Below are 23,745 nucleotides of genomic sequence, written 5' to 3' on the forward strand. Positions count from 1 at the left end.
TTTGCCAGAATTTTCTATTTCTTTCTCTCATCAGCCTTCCTAGATCCTCATCATTTTACCTTTCTTACCAACTTCCATTTCTTCGTCATAAACCAACCACTTTGGAATACTAATCCTCCGATCACCTACAGTAACCTGATTACCAATCTTCTCCATATCTGCTCATTTCTGGCCCTTTCAGTTCTTACTCTTCAACCTTTTTCTTTCAAATGCTCCCAATAACTAAACTTCACTTCCCTAAGGGAGAACTGGCTCAGCAGTCCGTTGATGCATTCCCACTTGGCTTATGTATACATTTAAGAACCGTGGAAGAGTTCAAAATCGCTTGCATATATTCGTAGAAAATTCAAATCTTTACAAAGCACAGATAAGATGGTAACACTAATGATAGATGAAATTAATTTTAAAACCATTGTTTGATTACAAAGGTAGTTCGTATTTTGAATCGTATTTAAAAAGCCTTCTCTTATATTGCATCTCTCTGTAAGTAGTAACGTATGTATGCATCAGTAAATGATTAAACTTCGTTATGAAATATGTTCACGTTTGCAGCATTCAAGTAAAAATATTCTAAAATAGTTATTAGCCCAAGTTGAGATGTCGGTAAGCCTACTAAGATGTCTATGCTGTATATATATATATATATATATATATATATATATATATATATATATATATATATACATATATATATATATATATATATATATATATATATCTATATATAAAAATGTTTTTTTGCCACGAAGGAAAAAATGAAAAAGCGAGATAGCCGAGTACTTTCGGTCCTATTCGGACCCTTTACTGAGGCAAACTGATTTTACAAAGAACACCATAGTCAAAAGAAGGCTTAATATACAAAACTGACACTACCAGATTAGCCATAAGGGCGAATTTCACTCTACAGAGAGGAGGAGTCGCCATAGGCTAGCCACACCTTGAAGGATACCCGTAGTAAACAACGTGATTCTTCCAGAAAAACAGTACATTTTGAAAACAACACGGGAGCATATACAATTTAATATCATGAATTTTTACCCAAAATTTCCCAACAAAAATTATTATTAATGAAAAGACGAAAGAAAAATATAAATATATATATATCGAGCAAGAGAAAGAGGGAGAGAGAATATCGAACCAGAGAGAGAGAGAGAGAGAGAGAGAGAGAGAGAGAGAGGAGAGAGAGAGAGAGAGAGAGAGAAATAATAATATATCATGTGGGACTAATTTATTAGTTGTTCATTTATTTTGAGGTCCTTCATAAACATCTTACAAATTATATGGGTCCAAATTGTACATTCCCAGACTAAGATTTAGGTTGTTTTATTAGTGATTTGTATAATAAATTAGTCCCACATGTATATAGTTATTATTTCTTTCTCTCTCTCTCTCTCTCTCTCTTCTCTCTCTCTCTGGTTCGATATTCTCTCTCCCTCTTTCTCTTGCTCGACATATATATATATTTATTATATTTTCTTTTGTCTTTTCATTAATAATAATTTTTGTTGGGAAAATTTGTGTAAAAATTCATGATATTAAATTGTATATGCTCCCGTGTTGTTTTCAAAATGTACTGTTTTTCTGGAAGAATCACTTGTTTACTACGGGTATCCTTCAAGGTGTGGCTAGCCTATGGCGACTCTCCTCTCTGTAGAGTGAAAATCGCCCTTGTGGCTAATCTGGTAGTGTCCAGTTTTGTATTATTAACGCCTTACCTTTTGACTATGGTGTTCTTTGTAAAATCAGTTTGCCTCAGTAAAGGGTCCGAATAGGACCGAAAGTACTCGGCTATCTCGCTTTTTCATTTTTTTCCTTCGTGGCAAAAAAAACCTTTATTTATACATAGCATCACGTTTTATATACTTCGTGATTAAGTTATTCATATATATATATATATATATATATATATATATATATATATATATATATATATATATACACATATATATATATATATGTACATATATAATACATACTATCTTCTTTTTTCCCACCGTTATCCCAACATTAAAGGGTCGGTTACCTGATGTGCCTTGTCCACTGCCTTCTATCAAAGGCATCATCATCCTCCACCAACCTCTTCTCTCCATATCTTCCTTCACTTTATCTCGCCATCTAATCCTCTGTCTCCCTCTCGATCTTCTTCCTCTAGCAGATTCCTCCTAAGCCCTCTTCACTCTCACCTCGTCACCCATCTTCAACACATGTCCCTACCATCTTAACCTGAATCCCTAATCACCTCTGTAATCTTTAATAAGCCTGCCCTTCTTATTTCATCATTTTCCAATCTCTCAAGCAGTGATATTCCCATAGTACACCTCATTATTCTCATCTCTGTTCTCTGAAGCTTTACTTCATCTTTCTTTTAGAATCCCTGTTTTCCGATCCATACAATAACACTGATCTTATCACTATGGTATACATCTGGACCTTTAGCTTGATTGGCATTTTCTTATCACATACTACTCCAGATACCTCTCTCCACTTCCCCCATCGGCTTTTATCCTACTGTCAATCTCACAGCCTAACACTTGGCTTAAAGTAGATCTTACGTATTTAAACTTCTGTTTGTTTTATAATCGAGCCTCTTCTTTGTTGTATTATTACTTTTCTGTCTCTACCTTCCCTACTGCTCAGCAAAACCTGTTTTTATTCACTCTCACCATTAAGCCACCCCTCACTAAAGACTCCTGCCACTCTCCAACCCTTCTCTGTTGGTCCTCCTCATTTTCAGCAGCAATCACCAGATCGTCGGCTACAACTCCCACAGCTCTTTATTCCTGATCTCTTCACTCAACACATCCACGACCACCACAAACAAAAATGGACTTAATGCTGACCCCTGATGTAATCCAACACTAAATTCAAAGTTTTCTGTTTCCCCAACTGCACTTATTACTTTTGTGTTCGTTCTTTGATATATCATGGCAACCAGCCTAACCAACTTTTCTGGGACTTTCCTTTTCCTCAAACACCAAAACATCACTTCTCTTGGGATTCTATTGTATGCTTTCTTTAGGCCTATAAATGACAATAGAGCTCCTGGTTTCCCCTCTAGCCTGTTTTCCTGTAGCTGTCTTACTCTAAAGATGGCATCCACCGTCCTTCTTCCTCTCCTGAATCCATACTGCTGTTTCCCAATCTTTACAATCTCCTTTAATCTCTCACCCAGTACTCTCTCTAAAACTTTAAATCCATGCTCTGTTAGTTCCATTCCCCCGTAGTTACCACAATCCATGACATCTTCCTGCTGCTTGTATACTATATATATATATATATATATATATATTATATATATATATATACAATTATATATATATATACATACATATATATTATACATACATACATATATATATATATATATATATATTATATATATTTATAGATAGATAGATAACTTGATCACGAAGTATGTAAAACGTGATGCTATGTATAATAAAGCTGATGCCGCGGAGCAAAAATGGAAAGACGAGAAAGCCAAGATCTTTCGGTCTATACGACCCTTTACTTAGGCACAACTGTGTGTATGTTCATCAGTATTGTCTTTGTAGTATGTATACATATATATAATATATATATATATATATATATATATATATATTCGTGACTTCATACTATGTATTAATCCTTCGTCAAAGTTTTTGAAATAAAGCCGAAACCGGTCAGGACCTCACCCCCCCCGTCTCTTATTTTTCCCATGTGGGTAGATATAAATATATATATATATATATATATATATATATATATATATATATATATGTATATATATATATATATATATATATATATATATATATATATAATCTTCCCTTTTGATAGCACGTAGCCACTGCTCTTGCCTTTCTATCGCCTCGAAAAGTTTGAAAAGTCACTTTGTCTGATGATTTATGCCCCAGTAAGAGAAATTAAGGTGAAAAATAAAATTAACAATCCGTTTATAGCCACAATAATAATCATAATATATAATAATATATATAATAAAAAATAGTTTTAGTAATGATAGTACTGTTTTATAACTATGATAGTACTGTTTTATAAATATTTACACTAAATCATATTACTTTTCTTTGCAATTAGATCAAGTAGGCTACCGCAGCAATACCTGTAGTTAACTGCATCTTAGAATAGGCCTATCTGATATCTCATCCTTACCGCATGAGAACCAGGGGCTGCTTTTTTTTTGGGGGGGGGGGGGGGGGTGGGGGGGGCGGGGGGGATGTTAATGAGAAGTTATCTTGTAAACAAACATTATTACCGGCCTAGATTTTCTACGCTGTCATTAAAATTCTAGTTATTTACTATGAGCAAAATGAACAAGAATTGTCAAAATCTTTATCCAATTCATCTGATCTCTCTTTCAGCAGTGGAGGGGAAAATCGACAAAATTGAAAGGACCGCAAAGAGAAGCGCTGCAGCTTCGGAACAATTCAAATTTACCTTGTTCTAAAATTTCAGTCAACGATATAACAATGGTTTTACTTGAAGTGATCGAATCTGGAACGAAAATAGAAGAGTTCTACGCAACCGATATAACCCCAACCATGACTCCAACCTTCGAAGTCGACCTCACAGACTATTCTGGAAAAAGTTTGACTTTCTTAACAGATGGCAAAAACGAAACCTTCGACACGTTAGCCTTCGCCACTGTAGACATAACACCCTTCCCACGTAAGTCCTGATAACAGCATGTTGAATAAGCACCTTTAATAAACCTTTAACTAATGTAGTGCAATCTACAATCGTTTCATAATTCAGTAATGGTTTTAAAGTTGTTAAAAAAATTGTTTTTCCTAATGTTATGATTAATTTGTTCGCATTCAAAAAGTACAAAATATTCTCTGCTTGACAGAAATAATTATATCTGATGAAACGAATTTCTGTGATATTAACTTGTTTTTTTCGCATTCATAATGGTCTTAAATATTCTTTCTCAGTCAAACAAAAATCATAAACATCAAAACCAATACAACAAAAATAAGCATACAATCACATTTCTTCCATTAAAAAATGCGCTATAAAATATTTCCATTCTTCCAACAATCAATCAACCGACAGTCACTAAACAGTGCTCCCCGTTCGGAAAACTGTAGATGAAATTCCCTACATCAATTCCGGTTCAGCCCAGATTCAAGAATTGAGAACTTGCCAATCTGGAAAAGAATGACTGATTACTCTCTTCCTACGATGACGTCACAGGTCATCTTGAGTGCCTAAAAGAAAACGTAATTGACCGAAATAAATCTGAAAGGAAAAATAATGGTCATTCTCCCATGAATTATTCACTAGAAAAAAAAAATAATAATAAAAAACCCATTTTCTTAAAATGTGTTTCTTGAGAAAATCTATACGATTTCATAATGAAGAGGACCCTACCTTATGAAAAAGGGGATACTATGGGTATAACAACGGACTACCCAAGCATATTGCTAAATAAATGGCTAAGCAGATTTTCAAGACGACAAGAACATGGCAGCAGAAAATCAGCGACTAGAACTTCAGCAGGCGTAGGAGACGCTTGTATAGAACCTACGAATAAAGAACCCGACAAACATCGGTGATAATGGTGTAGCAGATTCACATCAACCGTGCATTTGATGTCTAGGCCAATCCCTTACGACGCCCCTGATTTGCTGTTGATAAGCCAACCACAGGGCTGAAAACTCTCAGTCTCCCGTGAGAGTTCACATGGGTAGAATCTATGTTCCACCTCTCCTCAGGGATACTTTTGCAAGACGTATACCTAAAGAGAGGTGGAACACGCACCCTGCCTCTGTGAACTCTCGAGAGAGACTGAGAGTTTCCAGCCCTGTGATTGGCTTATCAACAGCCAATAAGGGGCGTCGTAAGGGACAGGCCTAGTCATCAAATGCACGGTTGATATGAATCTACTATAGTACGTAAATAATACCATAATCGACCACCTTCAGGTTACACAGATACGAACCAAAACTGCACATAGCTGAAGAAAGATGGGAAAACTAGCACACTACATATACACAAAGGCTACAGAATTGGGGACACTGAAATCCAGCAAGTTATCAATATCGAATGTACCTCTTCTTCCGTTACACAAATGGCTACAGATTCAAGGTGTGATAAAATTTTGTTCCATGTTAAATGAAGTAGTTCTGATATCCGGCAAGAGATATCTTTTACAGCTGGTGATGGTCAAAAGGTTGTCAACAGTCTAAAAAATATATGACAAAAACTTGGTCAACCAGTAACAAGAAACTATCCCTGAATAACGTAAATAAAATTAGGATTGTTCAAGTGATGGAAAATTGTGAAAATATTTTTTCCTTCAAGCTATGGTCTGGAGATTAGTACAGACTTCTTGTAATTTATTTCATGACCTCTGTTAGTCAAATAAGGAAAATTTGATAAATTCTATGCCAAAATACTCCTTATGGGTGTTCACCAAGTCATGTATATGGCACGCTGAGGCTCATTTCACGTGCCAAGAGGAACTCAGCACCCAAAACATGGCTTTACTGATGATAGTGCAAACCTGGTATAGAAGACAGGAATAAATTGCGACTCATTTTGGAAGAACAGTGAGCTTGATTTGCAAGGGCATTTTTCACGATGAAACCTGAATGACCTCCATATCCATGTTTGAGGTGCATGAACTCAAATCACATGACAGCGTTTGTAATTCATTCCCTCATGCAACTTATATCAGAACAGGCCAGACAATAAGATGGAACGCTTATAACATGATTTTCGTCAAAAATGATGGATAAAATTACGAATTCATTGAAAGAGAACACTAGAGATTTTGTTTAAAGCTCTGTCCTCTCCAAACTGACTGAACTCTCTGGTACCACTTGTCATATCATGAACAGCCCTGTTCTTGAAAACATGTTTAGAGCCTTTGTATATGTACAATACAATGCTGTCACCCAATTACTGGGTGGTTTAAGCTCTGCAAGAGCAGTGCCCATTTTCTTTTGGTCACAGCCCTTTGACTCATTATTTTTTCCTTCTTTCTCCTGAGAAAATATTTAGCATTTTAATATTATTTACTTTTGGTTAATTTGCTTGCTTATTTCTTCATAATGGAGCTCTCGGTTTCTCTCCACACCTATCCATAAATATAATTCTACACAGTCCTTCAATCTATCTCCATCAATAAATGATAATTTACACAGTCCACCAATCTACCTCTATCAATAAATGATAATTTAAAGTCTAATTATTCATCTCAATTAATACATGATAATTTACACATTCTATCAATATGTTTTTATCAATAAATGATAATTTGCAATCCATCAATCTACCTCCATCAATAAATGATGACTTAGCCAGTCGACCAATCTATCTCTTTCAGTAAATAACAATTTATACAGTCAAACAATCTATCTCTATCAATAAATAAGAATTTACAGTCCACCAACCTATCTCTGTCAGCAAATGGCCTTTTACACAGTAAAGTCATTATTGGAAATGAAAAAATGTCACAGCCTCTCTCTCTCTCTCTTAACCTTAAAACTGTTTATTTTCCTTTTAAAACGAGACGGGTCGAAATATTGTACATGTTCTTTTATTAAAAAGAGAAAACAATATTGTACATGTTCCCTCCACATCCATGCCGTTTCTCGAGTTAATCTCCGCGTTGAGCGCCAGTAATTTCTGTCACCTCTTCCTGGCAAAAAGGAATAAGTAGTCACTTTTATGGGATGTTGGCCAAATAACAAATATACTAAAAAAGAATGATAAAATCACTGTTGTTATAGGAAGCTACAGCGATGGCATTCACGGGAAATGTTTTCGGAGCTTTCCGGCAGGTCAGCTCACCCAAAAACTTAAATCTTTAAGAAAACAGCCTGTAAAAGTACGATCTAGCACATTTTGACTAAGATCATGAAGCCACTCAAAGTTATCGTTGTCGATGCATTGGAGATGAGGTGCTGTTCTATGCGAATAAACAGAATTTTCTGGTCGAAGTGTGACGTCATAAGTAAAAGGCGAGGTTAATTCTTTTTTAGTGTGTTTCCGACATCAATTATGTCTCTTTCTTAGTGCGATTTTGACAGAAATAATTGAAAAGTTATTATAAGATAGAATGCGTTAGTAATCATGATAAATATTTAGATTAAAACTCAAGTTTTCCCCTTGATCCTTATTCCTAGCTATCTACGAGTAATGTGGACTGTCAAGAATGCTTCGTGTATCTTTCCCAAAATGATTATTTTCTTGCCGTTCTTTTATTATCCCAAAATAATTATTTTCTTGCCGTTCTTTTATATCTCCCAAAAAGATTATTTTCTTGCAGTTCTTTTTATATATCCTGAAGTAATTATTTTCTTGCCGTTCTTTTATACCTCCCCAAATAATTATTTTCTTGCCGTTCTTTTTATATCTTCCAAAGTAATTATTTTCTTGCCGTTCTTTATATCTCCCAAAGTAATTATTTTCTTGACGTTCTTTTATATCTTCCAAAGTAATATTTCTTGCCGTTCTTTTATATCTCCCAAAACGATTATTTTCTTGCTGTTCTTTTATATCTCCCAAAAGTAATTATTTTCTTGCTGTTCTTTTATATCTCCCAAAGTAATTATTTTCTTGACGTTCTTTTAAATCTCCCAAAAATAATTATTTTCTTGCCGTTCTTTTATATCTTCCAAAGTAATTATTTTCTTGCCGTTCTTTTTATGTCTCCCAAAATGATTATTTCTTGCCGTTCTTTTATATCTCCCAAAGTAATTATTTTCTTGCCGTTCTTTTATATCTCCCAAAATAATTATTTTCTTGCCGTTCTTTTATATCTCCCAAAGTAATTATTTTCTTGCCGTTCTTTTATATCTCCCAAAATAATTATTTTCTTGCCGTTCTTTTATTTCTCCCAAAGTAATTATTTTCTTGCCATTCTTTTTATATCTACAAAAATAATTATGTTATTGCCGTTCTTTTAATATCTCCCAAAGTAATTATTTTCTTGCCGTTCTTTTATATCCCCCAAAAAATAATTATTTTCTTGCCGTTCTTTATATCTCCCAAAATAATTATTTTCTTGCCGTTCTTTTATGTCTCCCAAATAATTATTTTCTTGCCGTTCTTTTTATATCTCCAAAAATAATATTTTCTTGCGGTTCTTTTATGTTCTCTCAAAATAAATTATTTTGTTGCCGTTGCTTTTGTTTTATATCTCCCCAAAGTAAATTATTTTCTTGCGGTTCTTTATGTCTCCCAAAAATAATTATTTTCTTGCCGTTCTTTTATATCTCAAAAATTATTATTTTCTTGCGGTTCTTTATGTCTCTCAAAATAATTATTTTCTTGCTGTTCTTTATATCTTCCAAAGTAATTATTTTCTTGCGGTTCTTTCTCTTATCTCCCAAAATAATTATTTTATTTTCTTGCCGTTTTTTATATCTCCCAAAATAATTATGTTCTTGCCGTTCTTTTATATCTCCCAAAGTAACTATTTTCTTGCAGTTCTTTTATATCTCCCAAAATGATTATTTTCTTACGTTATTTTCTACCTCCTAAAATGATTATTTTCTTGCCGTTCTTTTATACCTCCCAAAATAATAATTTCTTGCGTGTTCTTTTATATCTTCCAAAGTAATTATTTTCTTGCCGTTCTTTTATATCTCCCAAAATAATTATTTTTCTTGCCGTTCTTTTATATCTCCCAAGATGATTATTTTCTTGCGGCGGTTCTCTACTCTCTCAAAATGATAAGTTTCTCTCCGTTCTTTTATATCTCCCAAAATGATAATTTTCTTGCCGTTCTTTTATATCTCCCAAAATGATTATTTTCTTGCTGTTCTTTTCTATCTCCCAAAATAATATTTTCTTACCGTTCTTTTATATCTCCCAAAATTATCCTTTTCTTGCTGTTCTTTTATATCTCCCAAAATAATTATTTTCTTGCTGTTCTTTTATAACTCCCAAACTGATTATTTTCTTACCATTCTTTTCTATCTCCCAAAATGATTTTGATTTTTCTTGCCGTTCTTTTTCTACTCCCAAAATGATTATTTTCTTGCCGTTCTTTTTCTATTCTTTTCCCATGGATCTATTTTTTTTCCCTTTTTTATATCTCCCAAAATGACTATTTTTTTTGCCGTTCTTTTTATATCCCCAAAATGATTATTTTTTCTTGCTGTTCTTTTCTATCTCCCAAAATAATTATTTTCTTGCCGTTCTTTTTCTACCTCCCAAAATAATTATTTTCTTGCCGTTCTTTTTATCTTCCCAAAAAAGTAATGATTTCTCTGCTGTTCTTGTTCATCTTCCCCAAAAATAATTATTTCTGCCGTTCTTTTCTATCTCCCAAAAATGATTATTTTCTTTTGCCGTTCTTTTATATCTCCCAAAATGATTATTTTTCTTTGCCATTCTGTTTATATCTCCCAAAAGACTATTTTTTTGCCGTTCTTTTATATCTCCCAAAAATGATATTTTCTTGCTGTTCTTTTCTATCTCCCAAAATAGTATTTTCTTGCCGTTACTTATTCCAACTCCCAAAATAATTATTTTTTGCGTTCTTTTCTATCTCCCAAAGTAATGATTTCTGCTGTTCTTTTCTATCTCCAAAAAGTATTTTCTTGCCGTCTTTTCTATCTCCCAAAATGATTATTTTTTTGCCGTTCTTTTATATCTCCCAAAATGATTTTATTTTCTTGCCATTTTTTGATATCTCCCAAAATTTATTTTCTTTGCCGTTCTTTTCCTTACCTCCCAAAATAATTTTTTTTTCTTGCCGTTTCTTTTCCTATCTCCAAAAGTATGATTTCTTGCTGTTCTTTTCTACTCCCAAAAATAATTTTTATTTTCTGCCGTTTCTTTCTATCTCCCAAAATAATTATTTTTTCTTGCCGGTCTTTTCTATCTCCAAAAATAATTATTTTCTTGCATTCCTTTGCCGTTCTTTTCTATCTCCCAAAATAATTTTTTTTTTTATTTTTTTTTTTGCCCGTTCTTTTTCTATCTCCCAAAAGTAATATTTTCTGCCGTTCTTTTCTATCTCCCAAAAATAATTATTTTCTTTGCCGTTCTTTTATCTCCCAAAATAATTAAATTTTCTTGCCGTTCTTTTCTATCTCCCAAGTAATGATTTTCTTGCTGTTCTTCTATCTCCAAAATAATTATTTTCTTTGCCGTTCTTTTTCTATCTCCCAAAATATTATTTTCTTGCCGTTCTTTCTATCTCCCAAAATAATTATTTCTTGCGTTCTTTTCTATCTCCCAAAAGGTTATTTTTCTTGCTGTTCTTTTCTATCTCCACAAAAATAATTATTTTCTTGCCGTTCTTTTTTCTATCTCCCAAAAATAATTATTTTTCTTGCCGTTCTCTATCTTGCATAAAAATTATTTTTCTTGCCGTTCTTTTCTATCTCCCAAAGTAATGATTTTCTTGCTTCTTTTCTATCTCCAAAAAATAATTATTTTTCTTGCTTGTCTTTTCTATCTCCCAAAATAATTATTCTGGCCGTTCTTTTCATCTCCCAAATAATTATTTTCGCCGTTCTTTTCTATCTCCCAAAGTTTAAAAAATGATTTTCTGCTTTTTCTATCTCCAAAAATAATTATTTTCTTGCCGTTCTTTTCTATCTCCCAAAATAATTATTTTCTTGCCGTTCTTTTCTATCTCCCAAAATGATAATTTTCTTGCCGTTCTTTTATATCTCCTAAAATGATCATTTTCTTTCCGTTCTTTATATCTCCCAAAATGATATTTTCTTGCTGTTCTTTTATATCTCCCAAAATGATCATTTTCTTGCCGTTCGAATTGTTCACTAAATAATCATCTTCCGGACGTTTCACTAGAGTACAACTGGTAATCAAATCAAAATGAATCTGCTCTAGTCAAGCAGTATCTACAGAATATTTCTGATAGAGAAAAAAAAAAATTAAACATATATATTAAAAATAAAGGGCGTCAGTAATTACAATAAAGTGCTGTCCATACAGAACTAGTATTGTGACGTTCCAGACAGAATTGAAATTTTATTTTGACAAGAATAAGCAGACCCTCTTCTATTTAAATACTTCAAGATCCTAATATTTATATTTGTGTGCACTACGTGTACATATTCATCCATGGAACCATTATATATTTTGCTGCTACTCTTCCACATTGTCTTCCACCAGACATTAAGATTTTTTTATAAGACACGTTCTGTGCCTTAAATTTCATACCTGTAAAACTGCTTCACAAGTACAACGATTAAATACTGCTATTGTAGGCATTAACCCTTGACAATTATAAAACACACACACACACACATATATATATTGGTTTTACGCATTTGTTAATATTCATTAATGCTTAAAATACTATTGAACTCTTAGCGAAAAGAGCGCAACTTTATATATATGTTACCAATATCACACTCTCTTAAAATGATGCAGATCCTAATAAAAAAATACATTTAAGAACCGTAGATAGCGTTTCCACAGGTATTTCAATGTTTTTAACCATATTGCGATCATATTTTAGCAGCAAATCTACAAGATATTAACATGTTATAATATGCCATTTTTGTCATTTAATCTCTCATTACAGATTTCCCAGGAAATACCGCTACGCAGAATTTGTTTGATCCTCGAGATACCGATAAAAAAAAGATATTACTCAGAGTGGATGGAAGTTTGGGAGATATGCTTCTCGAAGCAGGCGAGGCCCTATCATAGGAAGTATCAACTACTTTGCATTCGAAGACATAACTTCTGTAGATTATTTTCCGTGCAAACATTGCGACACCGTGGAAGTGTGCGATAAACTTGATCAATCAACTGCAACTGGTACAATTGATGGTGAGTAAAATACGAAAATACACTTAGTAAATATTAACCCATAAAAAGCATAAATCGTAACAAGTATCTATTTCCTTACGCGTCATTCTCTGCTGTTAGACTTGCTTTGTAAGTTTGGCCGTCTGTAAATCTTCAACACGATTTAAATCCAATAAGAAGGTTGAAGGAATACAAAATTATCTCCTTAATGAAGATATTTATAGCTCTGTTTACGGAATGGATACTATCTCGTGCTTGAGGATATCTTGGCAAAATATACATCTTTAATACCTCATATACTTATTAGATAGTGCAACAGATCTAGGCACATTGTAAGTAAACCCCGTAGGGAAGTAGTGTCTAGAGTGCACCTCAGGCGTGCACTGTAGGCATTACTTAAGGTTCCTTGCAGCGTCCCTTGGGCCCTTAGCTGCAGCCCTTTCATTAATTTTTAATTTTAGTGTACCTCTGTTCCTATTCCTTTACATATTGCTTTTCACCCTCTCCTAACAATTGTTTCGCAGTGCAACGGCAAGGTTGTCCTCAGCGCTGAAGAACTCCAAGGTTTCAACGCTTGGCCTTTGGCCTAGATTTTATATTCCTTTCCATTCACAGTAAAATTTTGAACATGTCGAGATATGAAGTCGGGAGGGGGATTGGTGTTAAAAATGAACTGTAGGGGAAAAGTCTGAATATGAAAATGCTATGCGAAATAGGAAGTGAAAAAGATGATGATAACCATTTTCATGAGGTACCGGCAATACCTTATATTTCAGATAAACAACACTGTCTTTTCGATAAATAAAAGCAAAAGGGATAGTTAAACTTGTCCGGCTAAATGACACCTTAATCTGAATATAAATCATGGTAGAACCTGTAGATCTCGCATGAAGGCAGAGGATGAACGTGTATATCACACTTGCGATACATTGATGATGACGAAAACGAAACGAGAGACTAGCTATCAGACAGTAAGAGGAATCCTGCACAATATAGTCTGTACAGTGGGTGTGGGAAGACAGCTGGAGATATATGGCAAGTCAAAATAAATTTAATTTGAAATGGTCTGGAAAAGGTTTACAAAGTTTGTAACAGTAAAAGACATAACAAAAGTCTCCTATGAGAAGGAATGTACACAGAAAAGTTTGGGTCAAAGAAATAATTTAACGGGTAGTTTTTAAGAGCAAGAAAATCCTGCGGGTAGCCAAGAGTACTGTTTAGTATGGAACAAAAATTATAACTGAACGTGACACCTAAGAGCACAGAAAAAACAAACTAAGAAACCTGGATAATGTGCGTTATGAAAGACAGTTTAAAAATACTAAGAGAAATCGTATGAAATAATCAGTTGTAGGACTACAAGGAAAAAATTAAACCACGTAGCTATTTATTTCTAAATGCACCAAAAAGTAGTAAATATAACTTTCTGTGATCCAAAATATTAATGGTTACTTAGCCTAACTTCCATACAATTCTTTACAGACATATTTCAATTGAGAAGTTTCCCAAAGCAAGATTTCACATCACGGATATGTGGGGTTAAATCTCGCTATGTGTCTAGTGACGATGTGAGTTGCCTAAGACCTGAAGAGGTCTGTGAAAGCAGTGAAGGCGGTAAAGTTGTTATCAAAGACTTCCATGTAATTTGGTTCCATACCTGGTAAGCTTCCTCAAGTACCACTAAGTAAAGTCAAGTATATCTTAGTTTAACCAGACCACTGAGATGATTAACAACTCTCCAAGGGCTGGCCCGAAGGATTCGATTTTTATTGACGTGGCTAGGAACCAATTGGTTACCTAGCAACGGAACCTACAGCTTATTCTGGGATCCGAACCACATTATACCGAAAATTAATTTCTAATCACCAGAAACAAATTCCTCTGACTACGTTGGCAGAGCGGGGAATCGAACTCGGTACTACCGAATTGGTAGGCGAGCGCATAAACCACTCGTCCAACGAGCAGCTGAGTACTACTAAGAGTAGGCTATAAACGTCATTGCTTGACAATTCGCATTGCTGACGTGAAATTTTGCATCTATAAATCTCCTTTTCACGAACAGTAGTCTGTAAATACACAATGCATCATTAAAGTACGTTTCCAGTACAATACAGTAAAATATATGGCTCTAGAATTGTATGCAAGTTCGGGGAAGCGACCCACGATTTTACATTTGGGCTTAAGTAAGCGCAAACCAGACAGTTTTTTGAAGAAAGCAAGGAAAGGAATGCAAGATTAGGCTGCCCGCGCTTTTATCTTTAGATAAGTAACCATTATTATTGTGGATCACAGAAAATTTTATTTTATACTTTGGTGGCGCACTTTGAAATAAAAGCGTTGTCTAAATTTTTATTATTATTATTTGTGATCTTTTTTCTTTTTAGTGTTTGACAGTTGAATATGTACTACTTGCATCACCGAATGATGAACCGATTGCAGAGCCCCATCCGCGCTAGTTCGCACGGTCTTTTCGAAAATGTACGAATCTACGGTCCCAACACCCCAGGTTTCACAGCTATGAAAGCATAATCCCATGTATTGTCACCGACTCTGAACATGTACACCAAATCTGGCCGAAATCGGTTCGGTAAAAGTAGGTAAAAAATAGGTTACAAGTTATGACCCAGACAGACAGACAGACAGACAAGCACATATACAGGCTACATTAGTGAACCATTTGGGATGAAGAGCCATTCGCATGCTCTCGAAAGAACCTATAAGCGTGGGTGAGGAAGAGAGATGACCAGATTAATGTTGAAGCAATACTCACGAATGAATCAGTATATACTTTAACAATACCAATGGGCCACAATAACAACTTTTAATTATAATCGGTTTGCTTCTGTCATAAAAACATGTATATTCTCTATACTCCTATATACTTTTCAAACTTTACCAGTTTCTATCATATAAAACGAATTACAGTTTATACATTTTACTACGTGGGTAGAATCGTGTCACCAAAATTTTCAACTCCATATCAAGTAAAGTTAATTTTAATGATGTGACTATAATGGGTGGAAAGAAGGCTTAATCTTGTTTAAGAGATGTTCTTAGGTCCTTTGCCTGCCTGAGAGCAATTAACATATAGCACCGAGCTTTATTCAGTGCAGTTCTGATAAACCACGACGGCCGTACTAGTTTGAGTAAACAAGATCTTACATATTCAGTTTCTTCCTCTAAAGGCTCTTCAATTTGCTCTTGAAAACATGACTAATAACAATCTTTTTAAGGTGTTGCTGTGAGACAAATGGTATATATATAGTATATATATATATATAATATATATATATATATATATATATATATATATATATATATATATGTGTGTGTGTGTGTGTGGATATAGGTATATATATATATACATATATATATATATATGTATATATATATATATATATATATATATATATATATATTATAAACAGCAAGTGTTGCTTTACCAGAACAGTTCGAGGTTTATGACTCCAACCTTCTTTAAGTTTCTCTAAAGGTCTCTAGGGTTACGCCTAGTGCTCATAGAATGAAAGGGGCTGCTTCAACTTCGGCCTCCTTATCACCATCTCCGGATCCTGTATTTTCACACCTTTTCTCTCGTTCTGTCTTGAACCCTCGTGTCCCATGGCATGGATACAGCTACCAGGGATACTTGTGTTTTTTTTTTTAACTTAGCAGGAGATTGTGTTTGGACTCTGAACCTGTATTACATGGTCCTTCATACATCATATCCAGAGTATATTTACTTTTTCCAGTTTCCAGTAATTTTCCTGGTATCAGACTGTGCCACTTGTCTGTACAGGAATGTTTTTTTTCTTTGCAGACCTTTCTTGCTGACTGTGACACGACGGCTTTTGTATTCGTTGGAGTTAATGATGGGCATTCAGTTATATGGTTCATAGTCTTCATATTCGTTTCGTGATGTCGATATTTGGCCATGTATTTAATTATCCTTTTTATCAAATGTGCACACATTAATGTGGTACGCACACATGACACTACCATACAAACATAATAATAATAATAATAATAATATATTATATATATATATATACACACACACATAATAATATTTATATATATATATATTATATATAATCTATCCATATATATAGAGTATATACATATATTATATATATATATATATATTTATATATATATATATATATATAGTTATGTGTGTGTACCATATTAATGTGTGCAGAAATTTCATACAATAAGTATATATACAGTATATATTATTATATATATATATATATATATATATAACTATATGGGTGTGTGTGTCTTATATATATCCTTTATATATATATATATATACTATATATATTATATATATATATATACATATATTACCATTGTAGCTCAACTCCCGATGAGAATGAGGATGGAGGTTTTACCTTGAAAGTTGGGATTTGAGCCCATGCTCGATAGTAAAAGTGATGTACTGCTTTAACAACCATGCTATAAAGACACAAATTTATCTTAGCTCATCCACAAACCTATCTGTGCACTTCATTATAACATATTTTACAGATGCGAATTAGTGCCATTCTCGTCACAACTACTAGAAGCATGTTTTTTCGAGGTCAGTGACATGAGTATATTCTTGCACTTTGTAGGAAATGATTTAGGCCTCAACACTTTTCTAGGGTCTTGGATCTGATCCACCACAGAAAGAAACAACTTCCCCTCTCGTTTCCTGTCCTGATTCTTGGAGCACAATGGCGAACACATCCAAAAACATGCCAGGAAATTGGAAAGTTCAGCGGTCATTGTGGCCAGTGGTATACATATACAGTTGAAAGACCTGGATTTAATCCCAATGTGAGTGAGAAATTTATATATATATATATATATATATAATTATATAATATATATATATATATATAGATATATATATGAAGATATTATATATATATATATTATATATATATATATATATATATGTGTGTGTGTGTGTGTGTATGTATGTATGCATGCATGGCATGCATGTGTGTCTTAATAATGATTGCATTCTCAGCAGGAAATAAAGATATACCTAACTTTGCAAAAGTAGAAGAGTAATTTTTTTGGCAATCTCGCCAGCCTAGAGTCCCGTCCTATTTATCAACGGCCAGAACATTCAGATTTTCTCGGATGAGAGCGTCCGAACATCCGGGTAAGAGTCATTCTGCCCAGGTAAACTACCTCACAGAGGAGTTCGAGAACCCAGCGAGGAGACTGGCATCCTCAGTCACGAGGAGATTTCTCAGTTCTGGCTAATCTACCTCTTAGTCTGCTGCAGACATCGGTATTTTGAAACCATTCCAACATAATTACGCATTATTGGCTAGAAACAAGCCAATAATATTACAATTTCTTATTATTCCTGGTTCAAAAATGAATGCGGTACACTAGCAGTAATGTGTTCTTTCACTTTTGCATATTTCTTTTTATACTTTGTCTTGTTTGATGTTATTGTGAGTTCCTGTTTTAATGATCAACGAGTTTATAATCATAATGCTAATCTTAGTTTTATTTGAAAATTCCATTTAGTGTGAATATTGTACTTTTTAATTTTCATATTATGTTTAATTGTGCGTTGATAAAGCTTTACAGTGACACTCGAGGCGAATCCCAGTGAATGTGCAACATTGCAAGTCGGAGTTTTGGCTCTGCTGTCTTCAACTGTATATATATATATATATATATATATATATATATATATATATAACTATATATATATATATATATATATATATATATATATAGTTATATATATATATATATATAGTAATATGTATATAATATATATATATATATATATATATATATATATATATATATATATATATAATATGTATATATATATATATATATATATATATATATATATATATATATATATATATATATATATATATATATATAATACTGTGTTTAGTCACAATCATTAAAGCGTTACTTAAGTTTTCTAAGCTGTAGAAATTCGTATTGCAGATGATATAGTGGATTCCGCAGTTCTAGCTCATGGTTCTGATGGTAACGCTACTATCAAGCTGACGTTCCATAACAGTGCAGTCACCCATGAAGCCATTCTTATACCTCAGCCCCCTCAGTCACCTGAAGAAAATGTTCTCTGCACTGACGCAGAATTCACTGGGGCAACGTGTATCATCAAGTGGTCGGACCCGAGCTCTGCGGTTCTACAGCTGATAATCATTCAGAAAACCACTACCTCGGGTGTAGACGAGACACATGGCAACTTCCACTTTCGATATTCACGGTGAGTCACAAACTTCTTGACATTTTCATTCAACTATATTCGCTTCCAAACGATTTCCTCTCAAGTGAACATTATTTCCTCGTAGCACTTTCCACGAAGGACACTCGCAAGATTCATAGCAATTTCCGGATATTAGGGTCCATCTGAAACAGTTACATTAAAAATGACATAGGCAATTGAGAAGTAACTTTAAAGGCAACCGACAAGAGGTAACTTTGAACGACACTGAAATGCAGAATCCCTTTTTATTATGTGATACAATGCAAACCGTGTGAACAGTTACTTCTGATTCATATATAGACAAAAAAAGTAAATTATGAACAAACAAGAAAACTGAATCGTAACTTACATAGAAAACTATCAGAATATACATTCAAACAAGAACCCATAACTTTTCTAAACATCAATATATTACCATCATTCTGATTTAATGTTTCATTTCATAATGTGACGATGCGCGACTTAGCAACATTCTTACAAGTATCAAGATATTGACACTTGCTTTCATGCAGTGTGCTTTTTCTGTATGGTACAGTTTAAAAGGTATTTATCTGTAATGTAAAAAATTCAATATAATTTTTGAGAAAAAATGTCCAAGATTATAGAAAACTGAAGGTGAAGGTGATTTAACACAATTTTCCGTTCATCTCTTTATTATTCAGTTCCCCCTAAGAATAACTTTCGCCCAAAGGGTATTGCATACAGCTGAAGCGCATGCCCTGGCTAAAAGTCCCTGCCTAAATGGGTTTGACACTGTCGTACTGTATCACACCGCGCACACATATACATGTATATGTAAACTTTCATGTAAACTATCTAAAAAACGGGAAATGCTACAGGAGTTGATAGGATTCTAAGTGGGATCGTGTGTTATAGTGATGATAATGCATTTAGGTGACTGACCAGGATGTGTATGGGTTGTCTGAATTTGAAAAAAAAAAGTTCCAAAGAAATGTGAGAGAAGAATGATTGCTCCTTTGTTGTATACAGGTGTATGGAAGTGTTTTTTTTTTTTTTGTATTAAGAAAGAAAGGCTGATAACTAAGCATTGATAGGGAAGATCAATTGTATGCTATGTAATGTTACAGGTTAGGTCATATTATATAAGCCTGTATATGGGATACATGGGCATAAAATTACGTAGCAGATATGCAGTTGGGAGGTTGTTGAGAAAGATGTCGAATTAGATGATGGTCTAATGTTAAAGTTTAGATATACATCTTATTCATTGCAGAATTAATACTACTTTTTCAATTTTGGTATAGATCTAAATCTAGCGCCTAGTTTAAAATTATAATAAGATTATCATCATTATAGTATATACCATCTTTACATGAACAAGAAATATCACCTACATCATTAATATCTAAGTTCTAAGCAATCTTCGTATAATTAATTGCAATTTTACCTAACGTTTGTGATTACTGAATGCAATTTGGTGAGTGTTTTCTTTAAGGGAAATCGATATCAATTCAGTACTATGAATTAATTTAGCGATATTAAGAGCTTCAATGAATTTATGGTCAAAATCTGCAATTCAATACTAATTAACGTATATCACTAACTCCCGTGACAGATTTTAGTCAAACTGCGTTGTTTCAACTTGTTAATTTTCTAGCTTTGCTTCGATTTAACTCAAACTTTTATCTTTAACAAATCCTACGGAAATAATTTTATTGAGAGCAGTATTAATTTCTGGTAACAATTCATTAATATCAACAAATTTGTAATTTTTCTTACGATTTCTTGTTCTTACAGTTCTCTTAGTAACACTTCCACTAAATTTGTTAAATATAAAGTTATTGAGGTCACTTATTAATAACTACTTCATAAGAATAAACATAATTTTTATTTTACATTGTAAGAAGATATATATATATATATATATATATATATATATATATATACATATATATTCTTACAATGTACAATAAAAAAAATTGCTTATTTTTATGAACTAGTTGATAATATAGGTCAGTGACCTCAATTATCAAATAACTTGCATATTTAACCGATTTATTGATAGTGTTACTAACATAACTGTAAGAACAAGAAATCGTAAAAAAAACAATAAAATTGTCGATTTTAATGAACTATTACAAGAAATCAATAAAGCTCTAATAAAATTAACTCCGTAGGATTTGTTAAAGTTTGTTTGGAGTTAAAACAAAGCAAACCTAGAAAATTATTAAGTTAAAACAATGCAGCCTGACTTGCCTATTACGGGAAATAGTCATAGATCTGCTGAAATTATATATATATATATATATATATATATATATATAAATATATATATATATATATATATATATATATATATATATATATATATATAATATCCTTAAATGCACGGTGAAAGGCGAGTGAAAACCTGGGGACTTGAAACTTCCGTAGTTTGCTCTACATTTTCAAGTTCACAATGTAGACTAAACTACGAAAGTACATGTTCCTAGTCCCCAGTTTTTCACTTAACCTTTCTACCGTGGATTTTAAGGATATTCCCAAGCACGTGTTCCTTCGTGCTGCATTGGATATATATATATATATATATATATATATATATATATATATATATATATATATATATATTTATATATATATATATATATATATATATATATATATATATATAATCAGGTTGTTCCTGACGTTAGCTTTTCAAGATGGGTATACTTGAAATCCCAGGCCAATAACTGGTCGTCCCTACTGAGGAGCAAGATCTCCTTCACGCCCTCATTTGTTTGTTTGTTTGTATGGTGTTTTTACGTTGCATGGAACCATTGGTTATTCAGCAACCGGACCAAAGGCTTTACGTGACTTCCGAACCACGTCGAGAGTGAAATTCTATCACCAGAATTACACATCTCTCACCCCTCAGTGGAATGGCCGAGAATCGAACTCGCGGCCATCGAGGTGGCACGCCAACACCATACCGACCACGCCACTGAGGCGCTCTTCACGCCCTCATGAACAAACTCTCTGCTCTCTCGCAGACAACCTGAGCTTCACGTCTAAAAGCCCAATGAAATTACGCCACATAAAGTCCTCCAAAAATGATAAGCTTCTTATCACTTGGAGCTATTTTTATAGGAGGCGAATATTACTGTGTTGAAATGATCATCTAACCACTATTATCAAGAAAAGAATTCCTTCTAAAAACCTAAAGTTTCGTCTGAAAGATGAGCCATGGTTAAATGCAGCATTTAACCATTTCAGTTTGCCTATCATCAGCCGTTCATGGATAGTGAGGTTTAGATTATGCTAGTCTTGCTAAAGTCAGATTTACTATTAAACCCCTTTAACATAATGTAATCTTACTTCTTTCAGAGTTAATAACATTCCCGAGTCAGGATCGTCTGAGTGAAAATAATTGTATATATATATTAATTCACAGCACGTACGATCTCTAAAGTCCGTTGACTTGTCGACCGTGATCTGCTAAGGGAATGAATCTTTAAGACTAAGCTGCATATATGTTTCTGTCTCTTTTAATACTTTTATTAACTGTTTCGAAGTATAATTATATAATTCATTCAGAGGTTATTTACAGGAATTCTGATTAGTGTTTTAGCAAAAGATGACCTTCCTCTCGGGATCGATAGGCCTACGGGAAACTTAACCTTCTGCCTCTTTGGCGCGTGGTAAATTCACATAACTTATTTTAGGGAGAGAAAAAAATGTCTTCGAGGACGAGAAATACGATGATACATACATACATATATATATATATATATATATATATATATATATATAGTATATGATGTATGTATATTATACATACATACTATATATATATATCATATATATATATATATATATATATATATCTATATATATATATATAATGTGTATATAAATAACTTGATCACGAAGTATATAAAACGTGATGCTATGTATAAATAAAGGTTTTTTTGCCACGAAGGAAAATGAAAAAGCGAGATAGCCGAGTACTTTCGGTCCTGTTCGGACCCTTTAACATTAAGGATTCTAAGGGTCCGAACAGGTACCGAAAGTACTCGGCTATCTCGCTTTTTCATTTTTTCCCTTCGTGGCAAAAAAACCTTTATATATATATATATATATATATATATATATATATATATATATATATATACATACATATCATATATCCTATGTATATATATACACATACATTATATATATATATATATATATAATATTATATATATATATATTATATATATATCATACAAATGCCAGCGCTGGTTATTGATCAAATTGACATGATTTTACTTTATATAATACATTATTCAACATGTTTCATTCAATAATGCCTTTACTAAAAATGGCCTCCTTTGCATTTTTCCGGTCAATAGCGTGGTTACATTCCAGCAAGTGCTAAAATACACTGGTGGCTCTATTCCTTGTTCGAACGTTACATTTACGTAGTTTTAATCGTATTCTGAGGTTCTTGCCCCTTCGTTCCATATAATCTTTATTACACTGATTGCGAGGGATCTCTCAAATATACGCAGGTTCTTCTGAAGAAGTGAATTCCCGAATAATATTTTTTATAGTGCATAGTTCTTAAAAACAACGTGATCATTAAATGTTTTCGGCAATATATGGATGGATATGAATAGGCTACAGGAGGGTAAAACAGGAAGGTTACTCATAATAAACTCACTGTCAGGTACAACTCTATAAAATGTTTTAGCCTTGCTTTAAAAAGAATCTGTGCCCAATATAATCAAATGGGTATATAC

The 23,745-nt window shown here is 33.2% G+C and overlaps 2 protein-coding genes across 3 annotated transcripts in view; both read left to right on the plus strand.

Moving 5' to 3' along the window:
- Nucleotides 1–12,792, plus strand: part of LOC135212517 (uncharacterized) — a 34,821-nt gene extending 22,029 nt beyond the window's left edge. The window contains exons 3-4 of one of the 2 annotated variants that reach the window (XM_064246036.1): nucleotides 4,365–4,671; nucleotides 12,524–12,792. In XM_064246036.1, the coding sequence (XP_064102106.1) occupies nucleotides 4,365–4,671; nucleotides 12,524–12,651 (435 nt within the window). In that variant the 3' untranslated portion in view covers nucleotides 12,652–12,792. The remainder of the gene's footprint in view (nucleotides 1–4,364; nucleotides 4,672–12,523) is intronic. The other variant, XM_064246037.1, reaches the window with a different exon arrangement.
- The window catches only part of LOC135212518 (uncharacterized), a 60,106-nt gene that overhangs the window by 33,480 nt on the left and 2,881 nt on the right, over nucleotides 1–23,745 (plus strand). The window lies entirely within an intron of this gene.

The sequence above is a fragment of the Macrobrachium nipponense genome, chromosome 41 (assembly GCF_015104395.2).
Source record: "Macrobrachium nipponense isolate FS-2020 chromosome 41, ASM1510439v2, whole genome shotgun sequence".
Classification (NCBI taxonomy): Eukaryota; Metazoa; Arthropoda; class Malacostraca; order Decapoda; family Palaemonidae; genus Macrobrachium; species Macrobrachium nipponense.